At 41.0% G+C, this 22747-nt stretch overlaps 1 protein-coding gene across 1 annotated transcript in view; it reads right to left on the bottom strand.

Moving 5' to 3' along the window:
- TAFA1 (TAFA chemokine like family member 1) overlaps positions 1-7042 on the bottom strand; it is a gene marked incomplete at both ends in the record, with an annotated part of 211365 nt that extends 204323 nt beyond the window's left edge. The window contains one exon of the mRNA XM_080625539.1: positions 6925-7042. Within this exon, the coding sequence (XP_080481665.1) occupies positions 6925-7042 (118 nt within the window). The remainder of the gene's footprint in view (positions 1-6924) is intronic.
- Between the last annotated feature and the right edge of the window lie 15705 nt (positions 7043-22747).

Below are 22747 nucleotides of genomic sequence, written 5' to 3'. Positions count from 1 at the left end.
GTAGACTATTCCCAGATTGCTTGTAGCTCAAAGGCACAGAAATAAGAGCACCCTTGTAGAAGGAAATTCAGCCACCTCAGATAACACATTGTCCATGCACTGCACTTCACTTGGTAGTTTTCAAGGAATCACTTTCACATCAGCAAAAGAACTAATAAGATCCTCTATTCGTGCCATCAATTCAGTTCCAAGAAAAGTTGTTCTGTCAAAGTAAAAATAAAGATTACAATGGAACATTATGACACAACTATCGGTTATCACGATAGCAACAGTGATCCTACACCTGCTGTCACTGAAGTGACCTTTCAAGAAGGGCAGGAATGGCTTCTTCACCCCTTAAGGGGAAAACTGTTGCTCTGAAAGCAATACAGAAGGCAAGAGGGATGTCCGGTAATAATCTTCTAAATAGAGCATAGAAATATGAGTCACAGATACATATATGGGGCTTTGTAACTTCATTCAGCTTAATTTACACCCCCAATTCCCCATTGTGCATCACTGACTGAGTGCCATAAATTTAAGAGTCCAACTGTGCTGCAGTCCTCATGGTCCCTGCCAAGAGCACAATGAAAAGAATACTCTATGAAAAAAAATAAGTTTAACTGGAGAGAACTGCTCTGTACAGAGCATCTGAATATAGCAAAAATACTGAATCCCATCAGGAAAATAAATCTTGCTCACAGCAAAGGTTGATTTCACAGCAGAGTGGAAAAGAAAACATTGAAAAGGAAATGCAAAGATTATAGGCGGGATAGGATAAAACAATATGAAACTTAATGGGAGAAAACACGTCTATCTTATGAGGAAATGCACTTGGATATTGCCTTTTTAAATATAAATGAGCCTTGGACTAAAGTAAGCTAATCGTTAAAGGCAGGTTTCTGATGTTATCAGCAGAAATACTTCAGCTGAGAGCGATGTAGTTTGCCTTTGGGGTTTATATTTGTAGGTGCCAAACTTTCCTTGGGACTTAACCACCATAGTATGAATTCTCACAGTCGTTAATACCATGACAGCAAGCTACAAATAGTGCAGTGCACTCAAAGGTTCCTTCATGACTCACTTGGGGCCCCAGGGCTGCACTTGGAGAGAGAGGCTCAGCATACCAGTGTGGGAGGAGAAGGTGCCTGCTGGGGCTGTCACAGCAAGAGGCACTTTTTGGTCCCTCTTTGCCCAGAGCAGCTTCTGCCATGCAGAGGGATGTGCTTTACACTTGCCTCAGTGGCTGCCTGCAGAAAGGCCTGAGGGAGAGCTGAAATGGCATGGGATGGAGAAGGAGCATGGTGAGGAGAAGGAACCAGACCAAAGCACAGACACTGCCAGTGCAGACAGCACATCCTTTCTCTCAAAACACTGCTGTTAGCACCTTGCCATTGCTCTTCCACACTAGGTGTGTAGTGAGGGCAATCACAGGGAACACAGCCATGCTTCCCGCAGCTCCCATGGAGCCATGCTGGGCACAGCAGTCTGCTCCCTGCCCCACTGCACACCTTGGCTATGCTGTTCTTCACAGTCCATCGCGCTGCAACACCTGCTCCCCCTCAGGTTACTTCATCTCCCTGGATCAGAAGTAACAAGGCATCACATTCAGCAGCGTGACCGGTGACAGCTTTCCTCCACCTGCAACCGAGCTGTGAGAAGAGAGGTGCTCCCTTGCCTTTGACCCTCTATTGAGCACTGGTTGCTCCTATGTCTAGCCTTTTCCCTTTACCTGAGAGGCAGAAGCCAGTAACAGTAACATCTTACAGACCCCAGGAGGAAAACACCAAACATCAAACCCACCAAAACCCAAAACCATAGATATCTCTCTGGCTGCAAACACTATACCCATGTTGTTTCTCCTTCTGGAGGTTTGATGTTTCAGAATAAATAGAATAAAAATAAGGGTGCAATACTTGTAACAAACTATATACTGTATATATATATACACACACACTGCAAACAAGGGCCTCACATAAGCGCAGTAGGCAGTTCATCACTATCAGGCTGGTAGTAATCCTACCTCACCCTTAAATGTTGATTTCATTATATCAGTTCTCTGCCTAAACAAATTCATATAAATGTTTGTCCACATATATCCAAATATATTTTGAATGTGATCAGGAATACATTAGGTACCTCCAACCTGGATTTCTTATAAGTTGGCAGTTTCCCATTTTCAAGAACAGACTGTGAAGGCCAGAGGTATAGAACAGAAAGGTCTCACAAGAGAGGTGATTTCCAGTGGGCGACTGGGATAGTTCAGTGTGATTAGGTTTTTCTGATCTTGAACAAACCAGGATACATATTGTACTTCCTGTGCATTTACTGGTGTAAATGAAATCTGAACCAGGTCATACAGCTTGTCAATGTGTTCATTTTAATTAACACAGGAAGAAACATCACTAGCCAGCTTTCATCTGTATGATGTGATCTGATGGATACTGGCTAAGTTGTTGCATGGCAGTTTGGACATTGTGTATTGAAGGCAACAGTTTGCCTTCACACCGTACAATTAATGGAATACTTGCTAACCATGGAAACCGTACACATTTATATATTAACTACCTAATCCTACACTTGCTTCTATAAATACCAAGAGCAAGAATACTGTTGAATTCATCTACCAAATCTCAACTGTTCTACAAAGTAAAGACATATTTTATTTACACTTTCCTGAGGAATTAGTTTCAAGACCAGCATTCTTCCCAGGCTGTTTTGAACTGAGTAGCCATATATATTGAGCATGTGAAAACAGCAGACCTTTTGAAGTGTGAAAACATGCAGCTTCCCCCAAGGCTATAAAAATCAGTGGGAAGGCCAAGAACGAAGACATTTTTTGCTCACAGCCACAGACTTGAGTTTCTGCAAAATGCTGTCTACTGAGAAACATACTCAGAGCATCTTCAGGTTGATGTTGCTTGTTAGTTTTTGCAGAATTGCTTTGAGACTGATTTTCCTCCTTATATGAAGTACAGAGAATCACTTCTTGAGATTATTTTTAATGGGTACATCATTAACTACTGTCACAACAAAAGGTACTTCATTTTTAGCAGACATATGATTCCAGCCTTGATTCAGTCCATGATTTCTCTTCCTTGGAATAAGCCTATTTTTAATTAACATATCTGCAAATGTCAGTATTGCTCCAGTAGGTACATGTTTCTGCTTGTGTCTGCCTCACATCTTTACACTCTATGCAAAACTAACCTTGCATCCTTAACATGTACCTAATTATTTGGGACAAACTTACAGATGAATCCTGTATTTTTAAGCAGCACGTGGCCCGTGTTGTCCAGTGTGATTCAATACTAGCTGACAGTCCTCACCAGAGGCAAAACATCTCTCATTGTGGAACAACACCAGAAAATTCACTAAATATTGTATGATTGAAAGGCTGGTGGGTTTTTTTTTGTTAAACTTGAATTCTTTACTTTGTTAATATCTTGTTATCTTAACCAAATGTCAGCGTCTACTTCCTACCTCTGGGCAGGGTCAAACCTGTCAATCAGATGACCAATGGACTATCACAGGCACTCAGTTAACTCTACAAATCACAGCCTGTCCACTCTAACCCTCAGGCCAGTTCAACAGTTCTACAACTGTGTGTATCTTCCTGCCTAAAACAGCCAATGTGAATTTCTTTTCATTACCACTGTTTCTTATTAGACCACAGAGAAATGACATGCTTGAAAAAAGATGGAGATTTGTTTCCACATAGTTTTTCTTGCGAATTTTTTCACACATCCTTTGCCCAGCATAATTTTCATTAAAATGAAATACAGTCGTAAAAACCTGCAGGGGGTAAAAACCAAGGGGAATTATACTGCAATGGTGTTTGGCTATCTCATTCCAAAAGTCTCCTCCAGATCCCAGAGGAGAGGCCTGAAGATCTACCCTGTCCACCTTACCTATCAGAGACAAAAGGAACAGACACCAATACTTAAGGGCGCTTAACAGCAGCATTCAAACTTTTCATTGTTAATGACAAGAAAGAATGAACAGGTACAAGTAATACAGCATCACCCATCTTACATTCAAGCAATATTTACTATACCTTTACTATCTGTGCCCGCCTGCCAACATTTCACAGAAAATAAAGCTACACTCAATTACAAATACTGACACATAAAGACATTTATCACATTTGTTTTCAGGTTCATACCTTGCACTAAGTAATCTAACTGAATAAGGAAGTATTATTATTATTATTTTTCAGTTATAAAACGGACAAATTATATTACACTGAAAGGAAGCTTTAAGCTTTGTGATTGTACAGTGTGTAGGAATCCGTTTCAACCCATTCAGACACTTGCTTAAGTAAGTTTCAGGAAAAAACAACAAGTTCAGAAATCTCCGATGACAAACTAACCACTTTACATATTGCCCTTGGTGTCCAGGGTTTCAAAACTGGATTAACCATAGCAGTACAGATGGGTATATGCACTGCGCTAATCTACTGAGTTCAGTTCAAGTTTATTACGCTAAATACACTCCATGAGGATTTTATCTTTTACCTGCACTTTCCTGTGCTCAGTGAGACTCTATTTGTAAAGCATGAGAAGCACAAGACAAGGTGGAACCTGCCTTTTTAATTATCTTGTACCAAAGTAGCCCCATGATGGAGCTGAACAGCTCAAATACTCTTATTTTAGAGCACCTCATTATCTATGGAAGATCACACACTGAAAGAAAAGGTATGCTGAGCATGCTATTGATTACAGTTATACTTGCCATGATTCAATAAGTTGAAATTTCATATACCAAACATTAAATTACTGAAATTATGCACTGGCTCATCTGCATCCATTTTTTTTTATTCACTTTTATTTGGCTGAACATTTTAATCTTACTTACACAGTGACTAACTAAAAGTAAATGACGCATTCCTAATATTATAAATATGAAAAATAGGGTGTGCTCAGGGACTGCAGTTGAATACATTAAAATCACTCAGTTTGCTACTTAACATATTTCCATCCCTTTTTATGTACAACCTTTCACACTCAGTTGGCAGACTGCAAATTCATGGCCTTATAAAATAAACCCACTCTCTTGACTTTCTGTTGTGACAGCAGAAATTGTCCAAAATATCTGTTTCCCTAAAGGATGCTCACTAGCTGGTACTTTCCAGGTGCAGCACAAGCTGAATCTGAGGTGAACATCGTGTCAAATTCCACTCACCTGTCAATGTAGTGGGTTATTTCTTGAGAGACTGAAATTGGCTGCCTGGGATCAGAACACCATCAATCTTATTCACATAGGGTGTGGAGAAGCTGCCTGAGAAAGACTTGCAGGAGGGAAAGCTTGGCTGCTTCTAAGTAGGTGATGAGGCAGCTGTAAAACCTTCACTCTATCTGTATCACATCTCTGAGTGAAAGATTTTTGTCATTTTTCACATTTCCCCAACACTTGGTATGCATCCAGTGTCTTGCTGTTCTTGCTTCATAAAAAAGGTGATTTTTCAAGCTTAGGCAAATGTGCAGAGCTCTGAATCTGCCCAGCTCTCCTTTTTTCTCAGAATGTCAGTTGTTTCAACTGCTTGTACAAAGCAAGATTACATTTTCCTTTTACCTATCCGTTTAGCTGGGCTGGGTTTTCCTATTTCCTTCACTGGGGGACAGACTCAAATAACCACAGCATTACTTCCAATTGGATTCTAATAAATATTCCACTCATTTCTCTGCAAGTCCCAAATAAGAACCTCACCATTCGAACTTTAAATGCTTTCAAACTTCCAGTGCCAGCTAGTAAAGATAACACCATTAGTTAAGGTGATGCTTTAATACAGCCACCAAGTGCTGGTCTATCAAAGATTTAGTTCTATTGCTCTATATTACATATTTTATTACAAGAAAGCAAGATAATGCCAATACCTATGACTTTTGGACAATGAAAGTACTTGGCAAAAATTTGAGTCATTAAGAGTTCTAAAGACTTGCAGTTCAAGACTGTCCATCTTTGAAGGTACATTAGATCTAAAACCATTAAAGTGTTAGCTGCCACTTTGTTTAATGATTCATCACTGCGAGTTAACATTTTCCATATTTCATTTCTAAAGCTCCTAAAACTTCTCCCCTGTTTGGATCCAAATTTGTTAACATTCTTGGCCCATCTGATTTTAACCAGATGATAATAATGTGCTAGAATATGCTGACTCCTCAATTTTTAACACAGCAAGATATTCTTCAAAAGCATAATTATCAGTTGAAAAAGTTATACAATCCATCTGTATTAATAAAAACACAATAAAACTCCTAATGTGCAGTCTCTGTGGATCACAACAGTCAAAGTGAGCTGCAATCTCCACTGTTAACCTGTGGGATTTATTCTGACTTTACAAGTGTTTACTCCATTGGAAGACAGTCCCAAACTCTTCTCTGGGCTACACTTCTGCAAGCCCATTAATTTTTATAGGTAAGCTTGAGAACCTTAGAGTAACTGTGCCTCTTGTTTATGGCAAGGTAAATGCCTGACCTCCAGTAAACCCTAGTGACTATGAGCGAGATTTGGTGCCAGTATTTTAAGTAACAAATCCGTGTCCAGCTTGGGTCAGGTAACGGCAAAGTTATCCAACCTGTGCTGTCACAATGTCTTTCCGACTTACAAAATCATTCCAGACCTGCACAAAATAGGGAGAAGCAAAGACAAAAGAAAGGCAGAGAAAGAGACAGAGAAACTTAATGGTTATCCAAAATGGGATTCCTGAGTTTGGAAATTATTAGAAGGTGATGTTAAAGGATGAATATTCCAACATCATACTGGCAAAGCACAACACATGTTAGACAACCAAAAAGAGATGCTGTGCAATACGAAGGCAAGCAACTCATAGAAGTTAAAAGATAAAAAGGATTTTATGATTATTCAATCATTTATCAAGACAGACATGAGCATGGGCAGAGAGGCTGCAATCTTATGGCATCCCACAGCTGATCTCAGTCCTACCTGGTCTGTGCAGGTGATGCTGCTGGAAAGTGTGATGGAGGGACCCCTGACAGAGCAGCATTGCACAGGCACTTATCCACAAATACAGGACCCAGGACATTGCAGAGACCACTGCCATTCTCTAAACAAAATATTAGACAGACATTATTACCCAATGCCTTACAGCACACAGAATAGTCAGCTTCCATTACAACAGTATTTTTTACTTGTTTTTCTTTTTCAGTCCTTTTGCCTAAATGTCTTTTGTGTCTTAGTTATTATTCCCCCCTGCAGGATACACTTGTCATACAACTAAGGTCATGTCCAAAAAGGATGGCTGAGGTAACAAGATGTCAACACAGGAGCCTGGATAACTTTAATAATTCAAAGGTAAAAAACCAAAACTGTAATGATCTGAGGACTAAAAAACAATGCAAACAGAAGGCTGGAAAACGTTCCCACACTGCTCCATAGCTGAACTTATAAGGGAGTTAAACAATACAAATACAAATAAAATCACAGGAAGCTGAAAAAAGATGATGCCCAGCCAGTATCAAAACTATTTGAAACGTATACAGCATCCTCAGATGGCTGAGATGCATTTCAAAAACACTCCAAGAATGGAAGGCAAATACTGACCCAGAAGGTAACAGTTTGGTTTTTACTTTTAAAAACATTAATTTTTAATCATGACATCTGCTAAACAAAGTAACTGTTTCTCAGAATTATGTTCTTCTCCCCAGATGAAATCAGCTTCCTTTTGTTTGACCTGTGCATGTAAAGGGACTGAATTTCACATGTATCGTATAGAAAATTTGATCTTTTCACAAAGCACATTGTGTCAAAATTTTAACAGTATTCCTATAGCAAAAGGAAAGAGCAATTTCTTTTTCTCCTGGCGCTGGCATGCTTTGACATCCAGCATAGACAACTGTGGGTTTCATACCTGTATTCATTATTGTACTAACTGTCTAAATTTCCCTTTTACTTTTTAACTTCAACAGCTCTTTCCTCAATGCCTGCAAGGATTCGGAGTTTTGCAAGGCTCAGCTACGCTACACATCGTCCAGTTCCCTTAACAACATGTTCTGCTGCATTTCATATTGCCAAATTAATCAAACTTCAGGCACTCTCCTTATTCAGCCAATGACAGGATGCCGGTTTCTATCTAGTAATCCAATCAGCTGAACATCATTTTCACAGAGCAAGAAAGACTTTGAAAGATTAAATCTCTCACAGAGAAAAATCATGTCTTTACACAAAAATTGAAACAATAAGTCTGTATGTGCTATATGGGGGGGGTGGGGGTTCTGCATTCAGGAGATTAACAATACTAAATAGTGAAATACAATGGTAATAAACTATATGCATATAAAATAGTCTTTTGCCTCGATTTTAAAGCAGCACATAGTCTTTGGGAAGCTTTTTTAGTCTAATTGCTTGAAGAGAACCACATAAACTGACAAGAATAATTAATAGAAAATATCAAAACATTATTCTCTCAGCATGAGGCTCCTCCTTTCTCTGTACTGAGTGTTTGAAACACTGCTTAACGTATAATTAATTTCATTTCCAACAGTTTACTTTGCAGTATACAGTGTAGTTTTCCTCCTCTTCTTTTAGACCTATTTATCTTGCAAAATAGATTCAATCCCCTCAGATCAGGGAGCTCCCAATAGGCTTCCCATGTCTTCAGGAATTAATGCCTTCTTGTCCTATTTGGTGCTCCCATGCTTTTTATACAGAAAGCCGACTCTCACATAGGGACGTTTCAGCTATTCAGCTTATTCAGGCTGAACTTTAAAGCACAGCAAAACAAAGCCAAACTTCTGCAGTCTCCTAAATGCTCCTGTGTCTTTCTTCCAGCATCATATTCTCAGCCACATGGACAGCAGACTTACTCAGCCCACTCAGGCTTTATTATTAGCACCCTGTCTTTTCTTTGTTATTTTAAATAAAAATCTCTCAAACTACATATTTCAAGATACCTTTGCTCAAAACCCAGCATTTCTTACAAGCATTTCTTTACGCACTTCCTTGTCAGAGAACTGCTATCACATACACTTTTACACACAGATCATCTTATCACTAGTAAAGAAACATAGCAGTGAGTATTCCTCCACTTATTATCTGATGAGTTCCAGATCTGCCTTCTGAATCTTAAATCCTAAAGAAGCTCCTTACCTGAGTAATCCAACCAAGAGCAGAGCACTCTGTTAGTGTTCATCGGAATGACCTAACACTTTTTTAAATCCATCTGTATCACAATAAGGGGTTTTAATAGCTTCCCAATGATCTTCTTTATCAGGATTAAAAAAGAAAAAAAAAAAAAAAAGAAAAGGATTTTTTTTCGTTACAAATCCTGTTTCCAGAGTAAAGGAGACATCTGAGCTCTCAGACTCTGCCGTCAGAAAAGTGGCCGAGGTTTGAGGGGTGGAAACCTTCTCATTTTCACCTTTAAATCATCTCTTAGCATCACCTTCTGCTCGAAGAGACCTTTGAAGTGATCTTGAGATAATTTGCAGCTTCCAGGATACTTAAGGACGAGGAGCAGTTTATGTTTAAGGACAGAGCAGCCTCACTCCAGCGCGGGCAGTGCAGAGTAAGGCAGCGGTATGTACACGGCTATACGATGCTGTAAGTACCGGAGCCTATTTCAATACATGCCTGCTCGGGAAAGTATCACATGCCTTAAAGCGACACAGCCCCTCAGCGGAAGCCCCAGCCTGGCACTCCGCTAATCGCCAGGGCTTAGCAGCCGGAGCTGCATTTGAACACCGGCACTCCGGCTTTGCACACAAGAGCCGCTGGTTTCGTCTGCGAGGACCAGGTATGAATGGGCAGAGGAGGGTGGCAGAGCGCTGGTGGGAAGGCGAAGGACTAAACACCCAATGAGCTGCCTGCGAGATGCGTGATTTCTGCCGGCAGAGGCTTTATTCCCCGGGCGTTGTTCTTGCACTTACTCGCAAGAGGCAAATGATACTGAACGGGGAGGGGTGGTGCCGGGAAAGTGCAACAAAACACGGGAGAGGCAGGGGAAGGCAGGAGATTCCTACATGCTCCCATGGGCTTTCCAATACCTTGCCACAACTCTCTAATCTTTCCTTCCAACTCCATTTCTGACGCATCTCGGCAGACAATGGGGAGAAGATCACCTCCTAAGTGCTAAAGCTCAGATTATTTATTACAGTTATTTATTATCCGCATTTTAAGTGGCTCTTTACAGGAAGGGAATAGTTTCCTCTCCCTCCTGTACCATATGTAATTATTTTTTTCGAGAGCCAGTGTATAGACTTAATACATACTATCCACTTGCACTACAGCTCCCAGCTCTGCCTATAAAAGAAGGCAGGCTTAGAGACAAAACAGAAACTTCCATTTTAAGAGCCCAGGGCAGATGCTGTAACACAATGTGGGAGACTTTTTTCCTCCACTGATAACCTGTGGTAGAAGGATGTACTATGTTCCTTGCTTATGAGCTCTAGACTCCAAACCATAATAATAATAGCAATAATACCCTTACTTTCAAGTACCTCCTTCTCAGCACGTAAGGACACATATCTCAGTGGAGTCTTTTAAGAGGTGCAATGGGTTTACCTGTCAGATCATACACTCCTTTGGAGCTGCTGCATTTTATTGGGCAATACATACTAAGAGATTGGCCCTGCAGACCAACATTACACTGCTCTCTGCCAGTGCCCCTGAGCAGCTCTTTATTAAAGCCTTAAAGCAGTAAAGCAATTGGGAGGAGAGTGTGACAAAGTGACATCGGAGAGCACTGATGAGTGGCCCCTCCACAGGCCACCACTGTAGCATGGATCCCACCAGGTCCCCTAGTAGTGCTGGGATGAAGAGTGTGGCTCACGGCAAGCCCCATGGTGACCAGATATGCTTTCAAGAGGACAATTTTTTTTCTAGGTGCTTTGTATGAAAGCACACAGCACAAGCATGGTTTGGGATATGTTCCATTTAATAAAGGTTTTCTTGTTTTACTCAAGAATTCCCTACACACTCGAAGAAGGTGAAGAACGGGGCGGTTGCTGTTGCTTTCTGCCCTTCGAAAGGTCTAGTAGCATCCAAGGAAGCTGATGAGAGGCAACCAATGTACACCAAGTACCATGAAGTACTGCGTGCAAGTAACCTCTTTGGGAAGCTTTCTGCAGCATCTCAGAGGGGCAGGTGATGGGAATTTAATTTACAATAACACCTGTTTAACAAGGTATGTTCCCTTTATAACTCATGGGGAAACTATGAAGGAAAAGGTATGGAGTGGGAAGGTGTGAGGAAAGAGGGGCCTCAAGGAGCAAATAAATCTTCTAGGGAACTGAAAGCCTTCTGGACAGCAGGAGGAATCAGACAAATCGTGAGCACACACCTTGGCGAAGTAGGCAGAGACAGATTTATGCAAGATACAGATTTATGTAAGGTACAGCAGAGCTGTCACTCTGCCAAGCACTGCTAACTCCCAGCTCCATGAGGCTAATGCCACTGTAACCCCTGACAGATGCTGCTATTGCTCAGGACAAGCTCTGCACAAACACGGGACATGTTGCTTCTGCAGGGTAAGGGGGAGATCAGAGGAACAGAAGAGAATATTAAAGAGACTGTGCTTGCTACCTCTTCCCTGTCCGGCCTCCCAGCACCAGACAGGAACAGAGGAGTCCTTGGCAAATCTTGCAGAAGCATCCTCACACCTGCTTTGATGTCTTTGCTGCCAATTTTAAGTTTCAGTGGACCAATGAAACATGAAACAGCTCCTCTTATCCTGCTTTGAGCTGGGCACAGTGTCATCTTCACCTGATGCTTTGGGGCTTTACTTTAGCCTCCTCACTTCAGGAGTCGCTGGCTTTGACAGGAAGGGAATGATGCTTTACATGTACCCATAGGTTCGTGTGTTGAATGCAGGCCTACTAACACTGACACATTAGAAAAAGAAAAAAGGAATGAAAAATAAGGCAGTAGTGAACAGTCTGCAGACTTCAAAATCCTTTCTCATGGAAAGAGAAGGCTGAAAGTAGTTTGTCTCTAGGAAGAAGGGAGATTGGACCAAAGGTTGGGTCAAGCATCCTATGCAATGGCAGCTCCTGCCAGCACTGGAACAGGATGGGTCCAGGCTGTGCAGAAGAGCAAAACAGACTTTGGGTTATGTGGTATATGCCTGGCTGCTGGGAAGTGAATTGTCAAAAGGAGGTCCTTTCACCTCCACTCTGGTGACTTGGTGGCAGCCGGAAGGACAGAGACTAGGACCCAAGCTCTCCCAGTCAGAGAGCCTATCCACAGCTCCAATTGAAAGACTCCATGGGGCTGCTGGCAGGATTGCCAAAAGCAGACCATTACATCAGCATGATACTTTCAAGGTGAAGGTAGTTTGTAAGAGGTCAGCAGGCATCAAGCTGTCTTTGAGAAAGACTGCCTCACACAAGACAACTGTATTCACAAGGAGAACAACGTTTTTCTCCTGGTTCCACCATTCATCTAGAGATGCCAACTGAATGACAAAAATAGGCAAATAAAAATAAATGCTCCTTACTGCCTGAACCTCTATTTATCGCAATTCTCTGTGCACACAGAAGAGGAGAGCATATGCAACTCAGGCAGACTCATGCAGACAGCAGATTGGTACTTGCACCCAAATAAGGGCCTCTGGCCTCTACTTTCTGCATGCTGCCTTCTCTGCCTCTCTCCTCCACCCCCATAGGCGCCCCTTCTCCATGTAGAGATTTAACAAGATAAATCCCAGGCACTGTTTTGCAGGGTCTAGAGAAGGCTTATCACCTTTGAAATGCAAAGCTCATTAGCTCTAGTGCTCCCGAGACAATGAAGCTTTGCTTTTCACAGACTGTGTTCTCCATCCCTTCCAGCTGCTTCCACCCACCCTACAAAGCTCTTTCCCATAGAGCCAAACTCAGATTGGCTGCTGCCTGGGCAACAGGCAGTGCACATTGCAGCTCCACAGTACCTACATGTTCCTACCCCAGATGAGCCAAGTGCAGCCTAAGAGCAAGTTTTACCTTACCTACACTGAATGCCAAGTTATGGACCCTCTTTTGTCTTATGCCCACAAGATTTGTGGAAGCTTTTTTAAAGTATGAGAACAGAAGCTTTGCTTGGCCCTATAGCCTGCCCACAGCTTGTCTTCCATTGAAAACCAGCCCACATGGAAAGCCAGCAGCTGAGCATGTGAAGATTGATTGATCTGCCTACATGTTGCCTGAACAGCAACCACAAAGCCCAGAGTAAAACAAGCCAAGCAGCAACCTTTATCCAGAGCCCTAAGCCTCCCTATGTGTTTCCAGCTCTTGGTTTCTTTCCCTAGTGGTACAGGGAGCACAAGCATTAAAGCATGATTCTCCTGGTACAAGAAAGAGCACAAGGATCTATGGGTTTCCTAGAAATCAGCTTTGCCCAGACAAACACTTACATGCCATATTAAATGCATGGAAGTGCATCAATGTTTGACATTTTACATGTACATCCCCAGTCCTCAGCCAGATGCTCACAGTGGTGATCCACTTTCTTACTAACATTTGATACACACCCAGGAAAAATCTCCCTGCCCTGAGACTCGCCTCAGTGCCCAACACTTTTCTTCATCTCTTGAAGGAGGCCTGGTCCAATCACAGTGACTGAACTGAACCCATTACCTTTCTTTCTTATGTTTTCTCTAACAGCATTAAATCCTGTAGCCTGTATTGTCAGGCTTTCTTCTCCTTTAGCTTTCCCAGTGGCAAAACAAGATGCACTGATTTGTCTAGAGGCAACCACGCTGACCATGAAAAGCTCAGCTAGAAGGCTGCATCATTTTTTCATGAAGGAAACACTTCAAAGAAATACTTGGTGATTTGTCTGCCTGTGACCACAGTCTCTGCCGGCCAAACACAAAGACTGCACACACCAAAAGCCTGAAGAAGCAGAGCTGAACAACATGTGCAGGGAAATTATTTCCCATGGGAGCCCAGGGACTGGCTTATACAGATTTTTGGCCCACTTCAAAATACAGGATCCTGGGAAATTTGATCTGTTTCCAGCATAGTGCAGCTATGGAGGTATTGGAGGACCAGCCAAGGATACAGCAACATCAGGGAACAGCACAAGGCATTCAGTGGAGAAGCTCTGCTTGCTAAATCTGATGGCTCCTTCCCACCTTGTTATCCGATGCCACATCATCATAATACCTCTCTTCCTGTTACCACACCAGCCTTACTTGGCAGGTTTTGTCAGCCATCCACCACCCCAGAATGTACAGGGAAGATCCAACCAGCAAAATGATGGCATAGCCACAGCCATTAGAAAAGCGAACAAGAATAAAACAAGCCACAACAGCGCTATAAGTAACTCATATACGGAAAACCAGTGAAACCTTCTCCTTGCTTTTGTCAATAGGCAGACTTGTTATTTAAATATAACAAATGTTATTTATATGTATATATATACATATATATATTATTTATATGTATAACTAAATGTTATTTAAATATAACAAGTCTGCGTATTGACAAAAGCAGGGAGAAGTGAGAACAGAGCACAAAAGGAAAGGTTTTCACAGGTCTTTTTCCCAGCCTACCTTAAAGATGGTGCTATTGTTCGTTAAAGGGATGTCTGATCTCCACAATTACTATGCTTGGGAGGCAATGATTCTGCTTCTTGCTGTTTTTCTATGCCTGAGAGGAAGGAAAAGAGAGAGGGGGGAAGAACACATCTATATTTGTCAGGCAAGTTTATATCAAAAAGTTTGTCCCAGTTATTTTTAAAGTATGTAGGACAACGCACAGAAAAAATCTCAACCCTTATCTGTAACTTCCCATTAGCCAACAAGATCAGTACTTGCTAAGGATTAACCAAATTATCTGTGCAGTACATTTTTACCATGCAACAAAGCTTCAATAGCACTCGATATATTCAAAATATAAACATAAAACATAACCTTCACATCTTGGAGACAAGTTGTTTGTTTAGTTTCAATTCAGAGACACCAAAAAGCAAAGCAATCAAACTTTAAAGAACCATGGTGTTCTTGTCAAGTAGTGATATTGTTAGCCTGTATCAGATATACATTAGCTGGAGAGATCATACCGATCTGAAAATCCAGAATCTGTGCATTGATACTTAACTTCTATTTAGCACAAACTCAAGACCCTTCAGCCCAGGCATTCTCATGTTAGCCTAGTTGCACCCATTACTTTAAATACTACTGAAATACTCCTAGTTTCAGAACAGGCTATTACTACTGTCAGTTTGCAGTTGCCTTTCCAAACAAGCTAAAACCACATTACACACCAAGACCCGCCTACAGGAGACAAATCATGAGCCAAAGCTACATGAACTGAAAATTGGTACTTCTATAGTCAGACAGGACACTGGGTATTTAATTTAGCAGTTGCAGTACATCAGTCCTCAAGCATAGGTTCAGCATTTACTTCCTCTGCTGAAAAGTCAATTTTGACACAAAAGTACAAGCTTTTTCAACAGTCACAACACAAATAAAACAAATCCAACAGAAGCAAAATAATTGAAACACTTTGGGAAGCAAATTCACTATGGTGAGTTCAGACATGGTTGCTGGGCTGTTTTCACTCCCTCTAGGCTTGCTATGTTCTTATCTTTTAGTTAAACTTAACAAACAATAGAGCTCTATCATCCACAGGTAATAAAAAAAGGCTTCAACAGCAACTAAAGTAAACCCCTTCTGTCCAAGTTGGCATATTTCAGACATCATCATAGAAACAGAGCTATCTAAAGAAACAAATTCCTCCCTATAGCACTGCAGCAAGTCACCCCCATCTTGATATCGCATCTCCTTCCCAGCTCCACTGTGGCAGACTCTTCCCCAACCCAGCCAACTTCCCACCTCCTCCTTGCATACAGAAAATAGTAGGAAAAGTATGCAGAAACCATAGCAAAAACGTTACCACAAAGAGCAAAGCTCAAAAACACATCAGGCCTTTCCTGGCTACCCCCAATCCCTCACATCACCATGAAAAGAAAGAACCTCCCCAGCACACCATGAACACAACCAGGTACCCACTTCTCCAACACCAAAAACCTAGTTCCAAACCACCTACCTTAAACAATAACGTGAGCTCACAGTCAGGTTTAGCTCCTGTTTCTGCCTTCCCCTAACTCAGAAACATCTTTCTATATTTTTCAGCTGCATTTTCCACTTCCAGGACAAACAATCCCATAACCCAACCCCACACATGCCACCACCTTCACCAGGTTGAGAACTTTTATAAACTCAAGCCACCTGAGTCTTTTAAGGGCTCACAACCTATCACAGCTCAAAAAGACTATCAGGTGCAAAGCGTGTCTTGGTTAGAGTAAATCCCAGTGACAAGGCACAATCAGGCTGATTTGGGAAACCTGCCAGGATGCTTGTGCTGTGTGCTAGAGAAGCATGGAGCTCAGCTCTGAGCTTAATGCCCTTCTTGGCTGTGAAATGTCTGGGTGCTCCAGTACACATCAAATACACATCCTGGCACAACACACCACCCTGTACTCAGAAACATCTTATTTTAGAATGAAAGCTTTGGCTGGTACCTCTGCAAAAAGCAAATGCAAGGAGCCAATTCAGCTCTGCAGTGCTGCACTTCTGGTCTTTATAACTCCAGGTGCCACCCTGAAAATAATACTTTGAAGTCTACTAACTCTGCATTGGCCTCAGCTGCAGAGGAAATCTCAGCTGTTATATTACACCACGGGATTGACCAAAAAGCTTATTTGCAAACCTGTGTATTTACTTCCACTTTATCAGAAAGAAAGCCAGTGGGGGAAAAAAGCATTAACAAGTCTAGAGGTTTCTTTGCTACTTACCCCCTGCAGTGTGAACTCCTATATTGGAATCATTATATGGTCTTAAATTATATTTAAGTATATTACTTCTAAAATGCCCTGGTTTCTGCAGGGGCACAGAGTGACCTAAACACACCCGTTTTAGCATGCTTGGAGATCCTCAGGTTAGAGGTGCTACATAGGGGACATTTGGTTATGGATGGAACACAAATATTGTGCACTAGATCCTAGAGTTTGTAGGAATCTTTGAAAAGATAAAGCAGGCAGACAGAGACAATTTGTGACTTTAGCTATGCTCATAAAAACAGAACCAAAACCACCAACCCCCCAAAATTAGAAAGCAACACAAAAGGCACTTTTGGCATAAAGAAGAGATTGTGGAAAGTTCTCCCACTGAAACACACAAAAGAAGTGAGAATTGTCATGACTATGTGATACACAACAGCCAACACTGCCCTGATGCCATCACTTTAAGAAACACAACAGCTTAAGATTTAATCCCTTGTCACAGCTATGGGCTTTGCTGTTTAAGAATAACACTTCAGGCACTCTCTTCCACACCACATCTACCTGTTTGCAGGGCTGGGCTTCAGCCAGAGACCCCTGTGCTGTACTAGTGCTGGAAATGGTTTGTTTCTGAGCAAGGAATTAGTGCATGAAATGAGCATGGAGAAAAAAAAACCATATACTGCTCTGCCTTTGCTTCAGAACAGGTTGGCTGATTGACAGCAAACCCTATACAATAATTCCTTCCAGGCAGATGGCAAGATCATGATTTGCTCTTCAGTTGCAATTTTCTACTGCCTCTCACAAGCAACCTAGCTGCATGATCTACCAATAATAAGGGTCTGGTCTGTTTTATATGTGTTTATATGCTCATATCAAAACATATGGATTAATATTGTGACTAGCTCTTGTATTCCATTTTGTAAAAATTTGCCTTGAACTTGCCTCCAACATCTCCAAGCTAATCGTATGTAGATAATAGCTCCAGAAATCCACACACAAAAGCAACTTGTAAATTCCTACATCACCCCTGACAGACAATATTCTTTTGAATGCTCGCGTAGGTGTTGAAAATCTTGCCATACATCCTGAGCTCTCTCAGCACATATTGTTTTTAGGCTGCCATCTGCTAATGCACAGTTCCACCCTAAGAGAGATGCAGGATCCAGTCTCCAGTCTGTTCTGTTGTCAGGTTTACTCTTTTATTTCTTCCAATTCCCAAGGCTCGGATTCTGTCATTCTTAACCCTGACTATAGTTAAGAAGTTCAAGAGACCCATTCACACCACTGCTAATTTTCAGTGATAAAGAACATCAATTGAACGCACATCCAGGCGTTTGCTTTAATGAGCCAGAGCAATGCTTGATGCAGTGCTGTCCCCGGAAGCAGATTCATTTGTTTGTGTGTCACCTGCTATGCACCTAGAGAGGTGCTGGGCCCATCAGGAACTTCTGAAGCACTCATTTCCCATGCATGTATACTAAAAGCAAGTGTATTAAGTTGGTGGCAGGGGGAAAAGACAACTCCCAGATAAATAACGTGGGTAACATCTTGTACAAAGCAAGCCATGCACATCACAGTGCAGAATGCCGGGATCTAATTATCATAGTAAATAAGGAATGATGAACATTATACTTGACTGATTCTGTTCTTCACTGAAACTGTCAGCAGTACGCTTTTTCTTACTGCTGATTTTGCTTCACTAGCAAGCACATTAGCAAAATTTATAAGATGATATTTAATTCTATTTATTTTTGGTTAGAAACCAAATTTATAAGGGATAATTTAGGTGAAGTTTGCTGTGCGGGATCCATCCGTGAAATATATTGGAAGGTACAAATTTCATTCTAGGAAACTGAGGAATATGTTATCACATGCCAACTGAAATGTATCTGCTTTGATCCTTTTTTTACATTCCTCTTCTCCCACACATCCCTTTTACCACCCCACCTTCTTCTCAAGTTCTCAAAGATTTTGTTGTCATTTGTTTCTGAATAAAATACTAGAATCTTTTGGCATTGTAGGCTCTGTACATCAAATTGTTGTTCATGTCACACCCTGACTTCTGTGCACCAAGCAGAGAAGTCAGAATAAGAGCATACACAATGGCACAGAAATCCTTTCCATGTTGCTTGCCAAGCATGAAAGTGCATAAAGGAGGACCAAGAAAAGAAAACACGGATTGGAAAATGAAAATATAATGGGATGTATGCTTAAAGGAGGCACAAACTATTAGTTTTGCTTTTTTTTCCAGCTTATACAGCAATCCTCTCGTTCCCTAAATAGTACAAAAATGGTTTGATAGACTTAAGTTGTATGTTTTCCTGGATTTCAGTAACCAAGGTAAGCCAGGAAAATCTTTTCCATTGAAAAAATGAATTCTTTTTACATTTAAGGAACAGTAGTAGTTTTTGTTTCTTCTCTCTCTGCTCCAGCTAAATGTTGCAACTGCCTTTTTACCAGCTTTTAGTTGCTAGAGATATAAACACTCTCTTCAAAGTATGACAGATGAATTCTCTTGCAATGAAATATAATATCTTTCAGAGAGCCTAAAAGCAACTAATAGATTTTCAGGAAAATGCTGAAAATTGGCTTAATGTTTCATAAATACAGATATCTATGCAATCTGGAATAAAATTCTACCACAAGCAGGCGGCTAGGCCCTACTTACGATCTCAAATCCTTCTGTTGACAGTTTGCATGGGTCTTTAATGGACATGGGGTCATTTGCTGGCCTTCTCAATCTTACCTGATACAGTCATCATAGCTTAATTTTAAATATGAATCGTTTTCCAGGCAGTGTAATATCCACTTGGCTCCTCCTTCCTTTTCCCCACAGGCAGTTGAAAAATGTTAAACTGTTCTCTTCACAATTAAATTCATGAAACACTTAAATTCTATGGCAGCCAGACACCAAGGAACAGGAAAACCATTTCATCTCATAATGTTTTAGAGCCCCTAGGCAAATGTAAACAGTGTATGCTGTGATAGAGGAAGGATTTATTGCTGCTGCTGAACAGAGAATCTGCTGATTTATTTCTAATTCCAGTATGTTTTTGAGGGTAATTTATTTATTTCATAATTTTGGTGGAATTATGATTTAGGAAGTTTGAACACTCCAGACCCATTTGTGTGAAATGCATTTTGAACAAAAAGATACAGAACCAAATCAATCTGTATTGAACTAACACTGGCCTGTAATACTGAATCATTATTGCATTCAGTCTCCTGCCAGAGCATAAAAAGGTGTTTGAGCTCTCTCACATATCACAGCTTCTGGAGTCCAAGTAGCATTTAATAGGCTACCACTGGAGGTGCTGCTAAAGCAAGTTTAAGCTGAGGCAGAAAAGTGTCTAAGCCACTTTTATATTCTTGCAAATATTTTACTCAAGATTAGTTTCATTGATTTTGCTGAGAAAAACAGCACTAATCTCTGCACGGAATTGCTGTTTCAACCTTTTATTTATATATGACTCAGAATGACAAAGGTTACCATTTTGAGTCTATACATCTCTGTTAGTATATCAAATTCATAGAAGCATTAGTAAAAGTATGACTTTGTGTCATGCCACTTAATTTCATAGGAAGCACTTAGCTCTACTGGAGTGCACTCCTCCACTTCAGCTGTACTCTGCAGCCTTGGGAACTGTCTGGAAAACTAAAGGAGATTAAACTCAGCTTCACAGTAGAAGTCGAGCCACAGGTCTTCAACACCAGTTAGCAGTGTATGTGTCAGCCATCCACGCAACAGACATCTGCCTCTGTGGATATCCAAGCTCCAGCAGTGCTCTGTCATCATGTGTTCTCCTTTTTGGCCTGTACAACCTTCTACTGCGATCTAAGGGTTAATAATTTGAGCAGAAGCCATCTCTTTTATTTGTGCATCTATAAGTTCCAACATCAGCAGAAGGCTGAGCTGTGGCTACAGCTCGTGGCCATGCGGCTGCACAGCTAAAGAAAATGATATGGTCAGAATCTAATCATCACCATATTGACAATTCCTCATTTATGTCTCCACTAAAAGGTGCCTGCATATTAACCAAGTAAGTCAAAATTATTTTTGTTCTTTTCTTACCCTCTGTGCTGCTTTAGTAAAGCCAATAGCAAACAGCACTTGTTTAAACAAATGCATCATTTCTGAAAGTCTCTTCAAAGATGCCACAGAAAGCGCTCCAGTATACCAGTCAAGCTGACATCCCCCTGAGACTGCTTCAGTTCTTTGCTCTGGCTAACCTGAAGCAAGAACTTGAACCATATCTCAGATAACTGCTGTAGAGAATCAATTTTCAATTTCCTACTGAACTTCAGATATGTATTTAAATAGTACTTCTGGCATCTGGAAAGAAACCAACAATGAAATCAAATGGTCAAACTATTCACCCGATAAGGGAAAAATCCACAATGAATCAAGTGAACAGGAGACTTGGACACAGGCTTGAAGGGTGAATTTTCACAGCACCAGTGTATAAAATCAGTGCCACTATCTTACTGTCTTTTTGACAAAAAATACCTAGTCACTCAATGGTAATTTTGTCTAAACTGGAATATTTCTGTGAGACGCATATTTTGTTTTAAAGGGAAAAAAATAGATGAAGTTCATAATGAGGTTGAAAGTTTTGACAGTGACTTAATAAGAAATAATGTTCAGCCAAAGAAGGAGAACCTCTGCTCTTACAAGACAGACACTGAAGAAATGCTGATCTTCCTGAAGACAAGGAAGTTTTCTCATTGTTCAAGGCCAGACTTTTATCTTAATGACTTTATACCTCAGTGTATGTTGCTATTAGGCCACGAGTCTCTCAGCTCACCAGTCTGCAGGTTTGCCTGCTTGCCTTTAGTTTTCTCAATCTGCAATGTCCTTAATAATAGACAAATAAGTAAATACAACTGAAGAAAATGTATGCTTGCGTGTGAAAAGCGATACAGCACTTTTGGCTGTGGTGTTATTTGAACAAAACTTCAACAAATAGACCACTCTTTCCCAGGAACATTCAAATGTTATCAACTGAGAAACAATGCTTCCTGGCTCAGCCTCTGGACAGACAGCAAATGCATCTTATTGCATTCAGAAGGCCAAATGTTAACTATGCTTATGGAAAATCACGTTTGTGAGGATGTATTAAACTGGAATACACAAGCTAGGAAGGATGATGCCATGAAAATCACAGTCCTGCCGTTTTGTAAGGTGTTACTGCTTTAAAGGAATCAGAACAATAAATGTCTCCCTCCCCTTTACCAACTGTTGTAAGGCTGTTTCTGAGAGCAGCTGATGGGAAGAATGAACAAACACTTTTCTCTACAATGCTTTGAATGTAGAAACTTGTAAAATACTTCTCTGAAGTCAGAGTGATTGCAAACCGAAGGGGGAAAGCCACGCAAACATATTAAACCTGCATCTCTGGGAGGTTTTATTCCCAGCTAACCTGCTCGTGCCGTTTTTCCAGACAGCTGACATGCTGGGATCCTTCTCCAATTTGCAACGAGCCATCAGCGTCTTGCAACCAGAAAACAAAGAGAAATGACAACAGGATATCAAATATAAGCTCATCCCAATGCCACTGTTCAGGAGGGAAGCAGCAAACAAAATAATAGGCAGACTGGTGACAACTTCCAAACTCAGAGGTGTGAGAGTTGAATTGGAAAAATTAATTTGATTCCAATTTTATCCTCACTCTGTGAAAATGCGTGAGGAACTATAGGCAAAAATGCCAATAGCAGTAATAGTCATTGTAATAATAAATATGACAGGAACTGCCTGGAAAAATATTAATTTGCAAAGTTAGAGCTGTTCAGAACTCCTACCCGAGGGACCTTTGGAGGCTGCTTCTTGCAGAATGACAGAACATCCTTTTTAGTGGGATTTAGACACATCCTCCTGTGTGGTATCCCCACAAGGCAGCATAGCAAGGCTCCATACTCCTGTGAATCTGAGGGCAAAGACCAGCTGCATCCAAGGAAAAACACTAGGCCATAATGCCTTCCCCTCCATCTCTATGCACCCTGTCTGTTGCTTTCCCTGGATTTACAGGTCATGTGGTGCCAGTGCAAA

The sequence above is a fragment of the Psittacula echo genome (genome assembly GCF_963264785.1).
Source record: "Psittacula echo genome assembly, chromosome: 9".
Taxonomy (NCBI): Eukaryota; Metazoa; Chordata; class Aves; order Psittaciformes; family Psittacidae; genus Psittacula; species Psittacula echo.
The sequence above is the reverse complement of the archived record's forward strand: the minus strand, read 5'-3'. Positions and strand labels throughout refer to the sequence as shown.